Source organism: Bufo gargarizans, chromosome 4 (assembly GCF_014858855.1).
Source record: "Bufo gargarizans isolate SCDJY-AF-19 chromosome 4, ASM1485885v1, whole genome shotgun sequence".
NCBI lineage: Eukaryota > Metazoa > Chordata > Amphibia > Anura > Bufonidae > Bufo > Bufo gargarizans.
The window spans coordinates 521,095,486-521,109,119 of NC_058083.1; the positions used below are offsets into that span (position 1 = coordinate 521,095,486).

At 48.9% G+C, this 13,634-nt stretch overlaps 1 protein-coding gene across 1 annotated transcript in view; it reads left to right on the plus strand.

The window, feature by feature from the left end:
• Window positions 1–13,634, plus strand: part of LOC122935534 (nuclear RNA export factor 1-like) — an 83,518-nt gene that overhangs the window by 52,722 nt on the left and 17,162 nt on the right. Inside the window, exons 7-12 of the mRNA XM_044291305.1 lie at window positions 7,222–7,291; window positions 9,542–9,630; window positions 10,060–10,167; window positions 10,723–10,832; window positions 11,485–11,521; window positions 12,847–12,915. Of these exons, the coding sequence (XP_044147240.1) occupies window positions 7,222–7,291; window positions 9,542–9,630; window positions 10,060–10,167; window positions 10,723–10,832; window positions 11,485–11,521; window positions 12,847–12,915 (483 nt within the window). The remainder of the gene's footprint in view (window positions 1–7,221; window positions 7,292–9,541; window positions 9,631–10,059; window positions 10,168–10,722; window positions 10,833–11,484; window positions 11,522–12,846; window positions 12,916–13,634) is intronic.

The window sequence follows — 13,634 nt, forward strand, 5'->3', positions numbered from 1 at the left end:
GTGTCTGCAGGAGGCAGGGCGGCTTACTTAGCTGAGTCTTTATTTTTTATTTTTCCTTTTTCCCTTTTAGGTTTGGGAAACGGAGTCGCCCAACCTCTGTTATCCCGGGGAGCAAGGCCGGTGTCGGAGTCCCTTACCGCTCGACCTCCCCACAGAAGCAAAAGGAGGATCCAGGGCATCCCAGCTCCAATGCTTCTCGCCAGCCAAGGGGTCACCTAGGTCCACCAAAGAAAAAGACCCTCCCGCCATACCAGACTCCTGCCACTCCGGTGCCAGCTGCTGAGGAGGTGACCCTGCTGGGAAAAGTAACCTTGCGGTCCACTTAGGGAGGGTGAAGAGAAGAGGATGAAGATGAGGTGAGTACACGGGACTAGGTAAGTATGTTTAACCCTCTCCCTCCCCCTTTGGCGGCAATTCTTTTAAGGGGTCTATCGGGTTAATGGGCACCGGGCTACCCCAGGACATCTTATGGCAGGCCCTCTCTCTCTCCGCCTCTGTGCCGACGGTTACTTGGGCACAGTGGGGGTTAATAGACCATGCCCTTTAATTCTCAGCGGGCGGCCGAACGTGCGCTCCTCTCCTTGGCCCCGATATTCAGCGCCATGTTCTGTCCCTATTGGGAGCAGGCGCCAAGCGCGCCGCTCTGAAAGGGTTAATGCCGGCACCGACGATATCGCGGACGCCTCGCGCGCTGCGGAGCACTGTAGAGCATGGGGGACTCCGGCTGCGGGGGTGGCTGCTTCTGCCCGACTCCGGGTTCCAGCGGCGGGCGGCGGTGTCTCTTTCCTTCCCGGCCCGCTAGGCGGGCATCCCCGGCTGGTGGGTGCAGTTTGCGCGCTGCTCCAGATCCTTCTGTCCCCCTGCCGTCCGGCGATGTTCCCAGTCGGCCGTGTATTAAAATTAGGCCCCGGCTTTGCGGCATACTAGGCTGCAACTTTATCCCCTGGTATGAGGGGGTGGAGGAAGGGCGGCGGGCTGGCGCGAATTCTTCCCGCCTAGCTGTTCCCCTCCCCCAGAAGCCAGCTGAGCACCGCCCCTGGTCTTCAAGTCACTTTAACCCTTCCTGGCCAGCCACTTCTTTTAGGCTGGCATGGATTATAAAAGTTTAGATAGGCAGTGCAATTGCAAGAATTAACCCTTCCTACCGCTTATCCATTTGAGGCTAGGCATCCCAGTCTTTAAAAAAAAAAAAAAGAGAGCATTTAATACAGGCCCCGGCCCCCTCAGCACACATCACCGCAGGATCACTGACCGTGCGGTACCAGACTGGTCACAGGAGGACCTCTCATAGTTCCCAATCCGCCCTACACGGCCGCTTGGTTGATAATTCAGCATGCACCTGCGCAATACAGTGAAGGACCCCTGAAGGATTCCCATACGCCCTCCGGGGCCGTTTGGCTGTCAATCCTCCACCTGCGCAATCAAATGAAGGATCTCGGTCACTCCCAATGCACTCTCCTGGGTCGTTTGGTTGATAATTCTCCACCTGCGCAATCCAGTGTAGGACTTCTGAAGGATTTCCAATCCGTCCTCCGGAGCCGTTTGGTTGATAATTTTCCACGTGTAGAGGACCTCCGTCATTTCCAATCCACCCTCCGGGGTCATTTAGTTGATAATGCACCGCCTGCGCAATCCGGTGGACGGACCTCTAGAAGTTCCCATTCCACCCTCTGGGTAGTTTAGTTGATAAATCCCCACCTGCGCAGTTGGCAACTGCCAGGGGCGAGATTCTGAGGGGTAGACCTATGCGCAAGCGGACCAAAGCAGGACATCTTTTCTCCTCGAATCTCTCCACACCCCCACCCTTCCTCCCTGGGTCACGCTCAGACACACACTCCCTCACAGGAGTGGGTCAGTCCGAGGGGGGGAATCACTGATTCAGACCCTAACATGAATCCGAAGCAATCTCCCATGATTGCGTCTACAGTAGGCAGCAGTACTTGTCGTATGCATTACCCCCTTCAATAGGCGGAGTAATTGCACTGCTTCGGGATACAGTACTTGCCTTATACATTGTCCCCTGCCATAGGTGGACTAAGTACAATAACACTGATTTCGGTGCCGGATGTATACGTTCCCCCTTCTGTAGGTGGCGGAATTGCATCCCCACTGGGTTCAGTACCTGCCGTATGCATTAGCCCCTTCCATAGGTCGCGCAATGACATTATCACTGGTTACAATGTGTGCTGTATGCATTACCCCCTTACTTAGGTGCAATAATTGCACTCCTATGGGGTACAGGACTCGCCATATGCACTAGTTCCTGCCATGGGCATTAACCCCCCTTCATAGGTGGAGTATTTTCCCTACCACTGGCTTAAGTACTTGCCGTGCACATTCCACCTTCCATAGGTAGGGTAATTGCACCACCATTGGTTACGGTCCCGACTGTTGCGCTATCCTTCCATAGGCAGAGTGTTGCACATCACCACGCTTCCCGTTGCATTACCCTCTTCCACTAGCGGGGTAATAACTGAACATCTTGGGATACCGCAAATTCAACTACACCACAGCTCCCGGTGCCTTCGCTTATTTCACAAGTGGGGCATGGCAACAGTTGGTACTTGCGGGTTCCCGGTACTCTTACTCTAGTGGTACATGGGTGCCGCCAGTGGATACGGTGGCTATTCCTCATTGTATCCTTCTTTTCTTGTTGGTGCTGGTTTTGGGCATGATTATAGCATCCCCTGTCTTCTCAGGGGGTTACCTAGCATCACTTATGTGTCCTAGAGACCCCCCATCTCCATGGGCCTCCGTTGTTCCAGTCGGTCATGATATTGTCCGCATCAATTCATAGTGCGTACACCATTGCACATATATGGTGAGTACGTTCCAGCGAGTCGGGTGTTTTCACTGACTCCATATTCTCTATCCACCACTCCTCCTTCTCTGGGAAGTGGTTATGCTGGCACTCTGGTTTTGCTACTACAGCGTGTGCTCCTCCACAGGTGCAGCTTTTACGCTAATGCTAGAGTTTGTGGTCGCTGCAGTGGGACATCCCCCTCAGGTAGGGGTCCTACCCTTGCGCTAGCTTTGGGCAGTTGCTCCTGTTCAGCGCCCTTCCAGGTAGAGTTTTTATAAGGTTAGCTCTACTTAACTGGGACAGTATGCTACATGGCTTCTACGGACAGTCTCAGGCCTCCCCCTCAGTTTGCACTGACGGGGCAAGCGCTGGCTACTACTGTGGGAGCGGTATTTGCGTTACCACTACATACTAGGTTTCTTACTGCACAGCTCCTTTGTCAGGTGGTGGATTCTTCTACCACTGAATTCGGTGGCCTCTGCGGGTGGCCCCCTCCTCTGCTGGGGTATGGGGCTCGCAATACAGTGTGACTCTTTGCCTGGCTTCCTACTGAGGCAGAGTTTTTGCACAGCCACTTAATTCCTGGCTACTTCTGTATAACGCTGGTATCAGCGGGGAATGGGCTTAGACCTAGCCTATACTTCTCCTGTCTTTTTTCCTCCTCTGACTCATGGTTCATAGCCACCCCGCATGCCTTGGTAGTTCCTATGTTACTACCTTCCCTCATCTGCATTTGCGCGAGGTATTCGTTTTGTGGCTTTCCATTCCAGACACGCTCCGGTCCCGACTGGTGGCCTGTGGTGCCCACCACATCCCTCCTTCTACAGGGAAGCCTTCCATTTTTCCGGGTGTGCTAACGGTATCTACACGACAGATTCCCACCTTTCTCTCCCGAGCAAGAGATCCGGAAGCATGCGGCATGGACGCCCGTTATCTCCTTGGAAGGAGTTCTCCCTCCTTACGTGTTTTCCTCCCTTCTCCTCCTACAAAGGGTTCTACTGAAGATCAAGATGGAGGGCATTCTGACAATCCTGGTCGCTCCGAAATTTGGCCCCGTCGCTCGTGGTACGCCGACCTCGTTCTCCTTCTAGGAGACGTCCCTTGGTCACTGCCACTCAGAGACGACCTTCTTCGCAGGGTCCGGTCTTCCATCAGCATTAAGGTCTCTTCGTTTGACGGCGTGGCTATTGAAACCGCCATTCCGCCGCAAAGTGGGTTTTTGACAGAAGTCACCCGCACTATGATTCAGTCCAGGAAGCTTGCATCGCCCAGGATCTATTATAGGACCTGGAGGTCCTTCCTGGGCTTCTGTGAAAACCGGGACATCCCCTCACTCAGTTTTTTTTTCCTCTCCCCACGGTCCTATCCTTCTACAATCAGGGTTGGACCTTGGTTAGCCCTTAGTTCCATGAAGGTCAGGTGTCGGCGCTTTCTATCCTGGGGGACACCGCCTTTCCAGCGTCTTCCGGGGCCCATGAAAACCTTCCTTCAGGGAGTGGCACATACGGTTCCTCCGTACCGTCCTCCTCTACCGCCTGGGATCTGAATATAGTCCTCTCAGCGCTCCAGTCTTCTCCCTTTGAGCCCTTGCGGGAGATCTCACTCCGACTCCTGTCCTGGAAGGTAGTTTTTCTTGTGACTATCACATCTATCAGACGGGTGTCCGAGTTGGCGGCGCTCTCTTGCAGAGAACCCTTCCTGGTTCTTCACAAGGATAAGGCGTTTCTCCGGCCCGTTCCTTCTTTTCTCCCGAAGGTGGTCTCTGACTTCCATATCAATGAAGAAATTGTCCTTCCTTCACACCCTAGGGAAAGGGAGTTACATCATTTGGACGTTGTCAAGGCTCTGATGATTTATTAGCAACCTCCGGCGTACAGACTCTCTTTTTTTGTCATTCCAGAGGGTCCTCGCAAGGGATTGCCGGCCTCCAAGGTGGCAATCGCACGTTGGACTCTGTTTACAATTGCTAAATCATACTGCACCCGGAGCAGGGTTCCGCCCTTAGGTGTCCCGGCTCACTCCTCCAGAGCGGTGGGCGCTTCTTAGGCTCGGAGGTTTGGCCGCACAGTGGTACAAGGCAGCTACTTGGTCCTCCTTACACACATTCACAAAATTTTATCAGGTGCATACTCGACAGTTCTTAGATGCCTGCAGGGACGCTTGCTTCCATGGGTCTGTGTTTTTCCCTTCCCTGTGGACTGCTTTTGGACGTCCCACGGTTCCTGTGTTCCCCAATGAATATGGGCGAGAAAACGAGATTTTTGTAAAACTTACCAGTAAAATCTCTTTCTCGCTCTTCATTTGGGGACACCGCACCCACCCAGTGTTGTTGTTCGGCCACAGTTGTGGCAGTTGCTGGTTAGAACCCCGTTGTGGTGCCTTGGCATTGTTGGTGTTCCACGTTTTTTCGTTGGTTTACTTGCTTCTCACAAACTGAAGCTCTCTCTCCAGGCTGGAGGGGGCATAGCTGCCAGGGGAGGAGCTAACAGCTTTTACTAGTGTCAGCGCCTCCTAGAGGACATAACTATACCCACGGTCTCTGTGTCCCCCAATGAAGAGCGAGAAAGAGATTTTACTGGTAAGTTTTACAAAAATCTTGTTTTCTGTGCTCGCTGGAGGCCCCGGCGGTGATAAATGAGTCGTCGATCAGTTTTAATCTTGGTCTTGTATCTTTCCCTTTATATAGGATTTTGCTGTGTAGCAGATATTAAAAAAAAGGAAAATCCTACCTTGCAGGATACGAATATTCTGATACAATACACATGAAATGTATAAACCCTTCAGTACGTAGCATGGTTTAAAAGACTGCGGGAAACAGATGAACTTTGCGGTGCCATCTGTTTCCCATGAGCAGCGGATCAGCAGGTGACGGTGACCACTGTGCCCGGGAGCGTGCGCTGCCAACTACATGCGCTGCTTACTTGGATGTAGGCTGTGACCAGGCCCGTAGCTGGCAGGTCCATCTCTTTTGTTTTCTTGATTCCCTGTAGTTCAGCTTTTTTCACACAGTTACATGATACTGGTGGCACAACACTCCATGCTTTCTGACCAAGTCAGTGCAAAGTTGTTACTGTCGTCCAACACAACTAATATTATATCACTAGACCGTCAGTGGTGGACTGGCCATAGACCCTACGGGGAAATTTCCCGGTGAGCCGATGCCCAGGGAGCCACCGGCTGGGTACATAACATGCTAGGAGCATCAGGTACTTATGCATGCTGCAGGTGGCCTCCTGAATTCAACTGCATCCTCAAGATGGTGATACATTTGAATACTGCAGTGAGGGCGGCAGTATTATGTTCTGCACTGTGATGTTTGATTCCGCTGAGGCAGCATTTTGTGCTGCATTGTGGTATTCGGTTCTGCAGGGGCGGTATCTTGTGCTGCACTATGTATTGTTGACCCGCCTACTTCTATTGTCTTTTATTGTCCCTGCCTACTTGTTTTGACCCTCCTTCAATAAATTTGACCCCGCCTACAACATGGGTCTTAGTTTTTATTTTCCCAGGTCCACTTTAAGTTCCCAGTCCGCCCCTGTAGACTATGGTGCCAAAGGCAACTCGTGAGCTTATCCGGATTTTGGGCCATATGGACATAGAGGAGGAGTCTCCTGCTTTAAAGGCTATGGACTGCTTCTGGGAATGTTTTTTTTTTTTTTTTTTTATGATTGCCTTTTACTAAATTTGGTTTTTGGAATACAGGGGCTAAAAATCAGTCTGTATCACTTCTCGGTCCTGTCAGCTGACAGCTCATGTGAAGCCTTATCTCTCATCTCCTGACCTCCTAAACACTCATTATAACTAAGCTCTAATCAAGCTGATAATATGGCTTAGGTGACTGTTTGAGATCAGGAGATCAGAGATAAGGCTTTACGTGAGCCGTCAGCTGACGGGACTGAGAAGGGATGCTCTTATTTATATTTTTTTTTATTTTTAATAAATGAAAAAATGATTTTAGCTCAAATAATAATAAAATTGCCCCAAACGTGTCCGTAGCCTTTAAATTGCCACGTGTAAAGATAGATCTGCTGTAAAGAGCAGCTGTTCAGACCGTGTCTTTCACATACTAAAGGGCTCCGCATGCAGAAGGCCAGGGGACCCCCTATGGACACCCTTAGCTTTCCTCATTGAAGCCTGGGTGACCGCCTTTTGTTTTTACGTGATGCGACAGCTGCCCTTTTATGGTCAAACGCGGGCCATACACATTGGAAGTATACCTGCCGAAGCGGCTGATTTTGGCCGGACCGACCATCCATGGTCAGGTCAGGAGAGAGAGCTGCCAGCAGGTATGTTGTATGTCATCAGCCCCAAGGCGGTGTCGGCTATACTCGCCTGAGCTTTCATCCAATCAGTTTTCACTATTAGAATTGGGTAAATGTCCTGCATTATAATCCTTTTCACCTGTCACATTCTTGTAGTCGTGTCTGTGGAGGAGGTACGACCGGTCCCTTGAAAGCCTCGACCTGAGCAGTCTCGCAAATGATCCGGGTAAGAAGCGCCCCTTTAACGTCTTTGTGTGAATGAGGAAGAATTAGAGAAAGGTATGGGGCATTATGGGAAATAAAAATAATAAATGCATAATGTGACTGTAGGGGGAGCTCTTGTCCTGCCCTAAATGGATGGAGGGGGGGGGGGGGGGGGGTCAGTTACAAGCAAATGCAATCCTGCTGTGGGAGCAGTAATAGTCGGCCTGCAGCCCTTCTGGATGTGCCGTCTATAAGCCCGGTAAGCCGGGCAGTATCGTTGCTGTGAGCAGGAAGGGGTTAAAGGCAGGGTTCCTGGTAATAGATGTGGGTGCAGAGAGGGTAATGCAGCTAACCCCCAGACCCTCCGGCGGCTCCGCACACACCAAGGTGCTCATTGTGATGTGATGTGTGCTACATTGTGTCCTGGCAGCGCTCCCTGCCAGTAATTGCTTTTAGCAGAGGGGAGTCTGTGCCATGTGTGACTTCACCACATCCACGGGTTACATTGTGCAAGTGCAGCGCGTATATCTCTGGATAAATGCCGCCTGCTTCCAGGATTTGTCACTGTGCACGGAAAATAAAATGCACTCACAGTTCTGTGATCGTCTGACATGAAATCAGGTTATCAGTGTACAGACGTCACTGCAGAAGTGTGCATGCTGTCGCCCTCTTGTGGAAAGTGGAGATTATAACAGGTCAATCATGCTGTAGTACAGTCCAGTTTCTCTTATGTGTTGCTGTATGGCAAAGGAAACTGACAACCTTTTAAATATACCATATATCTAATCCAGACGTAGATTCACTGTGTACATACATTACTTATCCTGTACTGATCCTGAGTTACATCCTGTATTATACCCCAGAGCTGCACTCACTATTCTGCTGGTGCAGTCACTGTGTACATACATTACTTATCCTGTACTGATCCTGAGTTACATCCTGTATAATACTCCAGAGCTGTACTCACTATTCTGCTGGTGGAGTCACTGTGTACATACATTACTTATCCTGTACTGATCCTGAGTTACATCCTGTATTATACTCCAGAGCTGCACTCACTATTCTGCTGGTGGAGTCACTGTGTACATACATTACTTATCCTGTACTGATCCTGAGTTATATCCTGTATTATACTCCAGAGCTGTACTCACTATTCTGCTGGTGGAGTCACTGTGTACATACATTACTTATCCTGTACTGATCCTGAGTTATATCCTGTATTATACTCCAGAGCTGTACTCACTATTCTGCTGGTGCAGTCACTGTGTACATACATTACATTACATTACTTATCCTGTACTGATCCTGAGTTACATCCTGTATTATACTCCAGAGCTGCACTCACTATTCTGCTGGTGGAGTCACTGTGTACATACATTACTTATCCTGTACTGATCCTGAGTTACATCCTGTATTATACTCCAGAGCAGCACTCACTATTCTGCTGGTGGAGTCACTGTGTACATACGTACTTTACTTATCCTGTACTGATCCTGAGTTACATCCTGTATTATACTCCAGAGCTGCACTCACTATTCTGCTGGTGGAGTCACTGTGTACATACATCATACATTACTTATCCTGTACTGATCCTGAGTTACATCCTCTATTATACTCCAGAGCTGCACTCACTATTCTGCTGGTGTAGTCACTGTGTACATACATTACATTACTTATCCTGTACTGATCCTGAGTTACATCCTGTATTATACTCCAGAGCTGCACTCACTATTCTGCTGGTGTAGTCACTGTGTACATACATTACATTACTTATCCTGTACTGATCCTGAGTTACATCCTGCATTATACTCCAGAGCTGCACTCACTATTCTGCTGGTGCAGTCACTGTGTACATACATTACATTACTTATCCTGTACTGATCCTGAGTTACATCCTGTATTATACTCCAGAGCTGCACTCACTATTCTGCTGGTGCAGTCACTGTGTACCTTTATGGGCCCACTTTCTCGAGTCCATCTCCGGCAGCGAGGATAGCTCTTCATGTGAGCACTTCTCTTTCCTCATTCTAGAGATCGTTGGGGTCTCAGCACTCAGACCCCCATAATAAAAACCTTTTGATATGTCTCTGACATATCAAACTTTTGCAGTGACACTTTAATAATGTTTGCCCTGTGGAGGGAGCGTGCGTCCTGCATCCTAGCCCTGCTGCACACAGTGGTCTGCATCCGGACTGACACGTGTTGAAGTCCACACTCTGTGGTCCTTGAATGTGGCCGACAGCGTCTCATGAATCTGCTTTTCTCTTCACAGATTTACTTTCCGCCAACATCCACTTTTCCGTGAACGATACTTCTGTAACAGGAATTCTTCTCCAAGTCATATCGGAGTGTTACCCCCAGGTAATAATATACCCAGGGCGGTCGCCCCCAGCACCCTCTGCTGACTCCGAAAGGTGAAGTAATGGAAGGCAAGGTATAACCACAACCTGCCAGCGTTGGGTTGTGTGTGGCATTGCAGCTCAACATCATTTGCTTAAAAAGGGTGCATCAACCCTATCAAATTGTGCCTTCTGGTACGGTTGATCCTGCTGATTTTGACGATACCAGTCTTTTGAATATCGGTTCCGGAGTTCTTCAGGAAAAAAAAGGCTTTTATTCTTTGTCGATGAGGGCTTCAGTGCATGAGGTTTGTGGGCAGCCTACACCTTACACCTAATCTCTGTCCAGCTGACGTCAACCTGACGGGTGCAGACCCCCACTTTTTGCTCTTCAGCAAGGTCAACCCTTCAGCCTCCTCCGTGATAACGAGATTTGGTTTCTGTTTTGCAGCTTCTCTCTTTGAATCTGAGTTATAACAATCTCTCCAAGCTGACTGGGTTTGCACATCTGTTTTACCTGACCCCTCATCTGCAGAGCCTGGACCTCTCCTATAATAAGGTACGTTGCTTCCTTGCCCGGGATTCCTATATACAGTAGCCTATAGGCCATGTCCATGCATAGGATGTTCATCTCTGCGCCCAGGTTGTGCTCTGCATGTGTAGCCCCATCCATATTATCGTCATTGATCGGGGTCAGTCACTGAGAATTTACCCCTGCCTGCAGAAACCCACCTCGGTCACTGAAAACACCCCCAAATGAATCCAGTAGATGGAAAACACAGAGGAGGGGGATGCAGCTGTGACTGCATGCTGTGAGAGGGGGGAGAGAGCACCCAGGTGTTTGATTCGATAGCTCCGACATCACACAATGTGTTACCACTCACTCAGCAAGCAAGCCATTGGATTATTTATGATGGTTATGCCTTAAAGGAGTACCACAGGGCAATGAAATGGTGTCCCAGAGGCTGAAATCGCGATGGGATCCAACTTTCTAATCTATTCCCGTCCAGATTTAGCGCGTGGATTTTCACATGACCGGATCTTGCTTTTCGGAATTGATTGTCTACGCTAGAGGTGCGGTAGTAACACATTACCTCTACGCGTTCTGTTCCAGCTCTGCAAAGTTCAAGACCTGGATCTCATCCACAACCTGGAGCTGAGAGAGCTGTGGCTGGAAGGAAATCCTCTGCGCGGGGCCGCGGAAAGCCACTCCGCCTACTACAGGTACTATTACAACTGCTTGGGTTGTGTGGCTGTTTTTTTTTTTTGTTTGTTTTTTTTTTTTTTGTTTTTTTTTATATATATTTTTTGCTTGGGCCTCGTGCACACAACTGTAATTTTGTTCTGCATCCAATGCATGTTTTTTGCGTATCGGATACTGACCCCATTCATTACCATGGGGGCTCAAAAAATGCGGACAGCACACCGTGTGCTCTCCGCATCCGCGTGTCCACAAAAATAAATAAAACGTGTCCTATACTTGTTGTTTTTTTGGTTTTAAAACGCAAATAATGGCATGCACACGGCTGGTATCGGGCCGCAAAACACATGCTGTTGTGTGAGGCCTAATGCTGCATGCATTGTCCTAAGGGTCATAAAAAACATCTCGGAGACTTTCACCCTTTTTATTTTTTTATTTATTTATTTATTTATTTATAATTTTGCACTTTTCCACTGTATGTTAGCCCCAGGTACAGGGAAAATAGCCTCCTGTGGAAACAGTAGTCACCGGCAGAGCTGATCTCCGCCCGCTAAGACCCAGCAGCTCAGCCATGCTGTGGGGAGGGGGGGGGAGTCCAATAAAGGCAGCAGCAATGGGCAATCATTGAGGGGTTTCTCAAATACAATTAACTGACTCCTGTCTTTTCTTTCACAGACTGATAACCTATCACTTCCCCGCTATTGAAAAGCTGGTGAGTTTTTCACTAAACTTAGGTTCAGCTCTGCGTAGAACCTCCTAAACTTTAGTATTGTCAGCAGGATGTAGTCAGAGGTTTAGGGCTACATTCCCATGACAGTGAAAAAAAATGGCCATGAAAAACGAACACACTGTCAGTTTTTCATGGCCATTTTTCAACCATTTTTGCAGCCATTTCCTGGCCGTCTGTCTGTTTTAATGGGCGTAAAAAAACGATTTAATTGACTTCAGTGCCCTCTGTTTACATAATGCCCTCCGTAGTGCCCCCCAGTATTATTAATGACCCCATTAGCGCTCTGAAGTATTACAAATGCCCCTCGTATTATGAATGCCCCCCTGGTGGTCCCTAGTATTATGAAGGAGTGCTTCCGGGTCTTTGTGGCCACTCCGCAAAAGATAGGACAATTCCTATCTTTGGCTGCATCTTGTGGATCACGGACCCATTGAAGTTGATGCGTCCGCACCGCGATGTGTGGTGCACGTGGCCAGTGTCTTGTGTTTTGCGGCTCTGCGGTCTGCAAAATGGACACAGTCGTGTGAATATGGTCTAATAATACCCACCTTATCCACTTGCACTCGCAGGGACACTCACTCTTACTGGATGCAGCAGAAAAGGACCTGTGCTCCCAGAGTGGTGACATCATCATGTTTCAAAAGTCAGGTCCTGCTGCATCCAGTAAAGGGCAAGTGTCCCTGTGCGTGCAAGTGGACGTGGTGATTATTATTATTATACATTTTTTTATTTAACCCCCTGAATGACCAAGTGTACCCGTTTTTAATGGCTGTTAGACGAGTGCACTTCTGGCTAAATGGCCCCATTGATTCCGATAGGGTCCCCCTGGCCGTGCAAAAAATGCCAAATTATAGGACATGTCCTATTTTTTTATGTCCACTATATACTGGCCTTTAATTGGAAAAAAAGGCCTTGTGAATATCCCCATAGAGTCTGCAATGGTTCAGAAAACGGCCGTTGTGTGAGTGTAGCCTAAAGTGGTTGTCCCACCTGGAAGGTAGGGTCTACAGCCCAGTTGTTATCTTCTTGTACTGCAGGCATCTAGAGGGCAATGATCTTCCCTCCTCTCCTCCCAAACAAAAAGGATTCACGCCTAATGGTTTTTGAACAACCCCCCAACCTGGAAAGTCAGGTGTAGCAGAGTCCGCAGGTCTCACAGCACGCCGGGTCCATGCATGTACAAAGCCAATAGACATATTTAACAAAATCTGCCCAAGAAGTTGGCAGAATTCAATTTCCAGGATTTCTGCATTTTTTGATTGTACCGGTTACCTCTCATGTCGTGACTCTTGTCTTCTGTATTGCAGGATGGGCTGATTTTTAAAGAAAATCTATTTTTTGAGCAAGAAGAACCCATACCTCTCCCAGAGACAAAGGTCAGCAGGATCAACCCCTTTAAACCAGTCATACCTATTTTGTCCTAATGTTTTAGCACCCCAATTCTTTTACTCTAGTCACACCCTGAGCTGCTTTCAGAATTATGCTGGCTGTCCTGACAGTCACACCTCTAACAGCCCGGTAGAAATTCTGTAATTTAGCACTCTCTTAAACGAGAGGTGGGACCCGCAAAGTGAATTAGAGATTACGGCATATGCGCAGCGTGCTCCTCATTCACTTCTACAGTAGTCCTGAAAATAGCTGAGAGCGCACACTCGACTATTTTCGGAAGTCCCATAGAAATGAATGAAGAGTGCAAGCGCGGCCGCCGCTCGGTTCGTCTCTCTGGGACTGCGGGGAAATAGCCAATAGAAATGAATGGAGGGCGCCCGCGCATTCACGGCTGTTCTCTATTAACTTCGGAGGTCCTGTTCTAGAGAGAGGTGGGGGTCCCGCACATATTTGACATTGATGGCATATCCTAGCGATATGCCACCAATGTCTGAGGTGAGTCCGTCTCGTTAATATTGTTATAGCATGGTTTAAAGATTTGGGGCCTGGTGTGAACACTATATATCAAACCAGGGCGCCACGAATGTCCGAGAATGCTTTGTAGAGATGCTGAACCAGCAGGGAGGTCAGGGAACCAGCCGATGTGATTAGAGTACAGACTGTAATGGACTCCGTATGGATTACAGATAGAGGAGCTACCATTCCA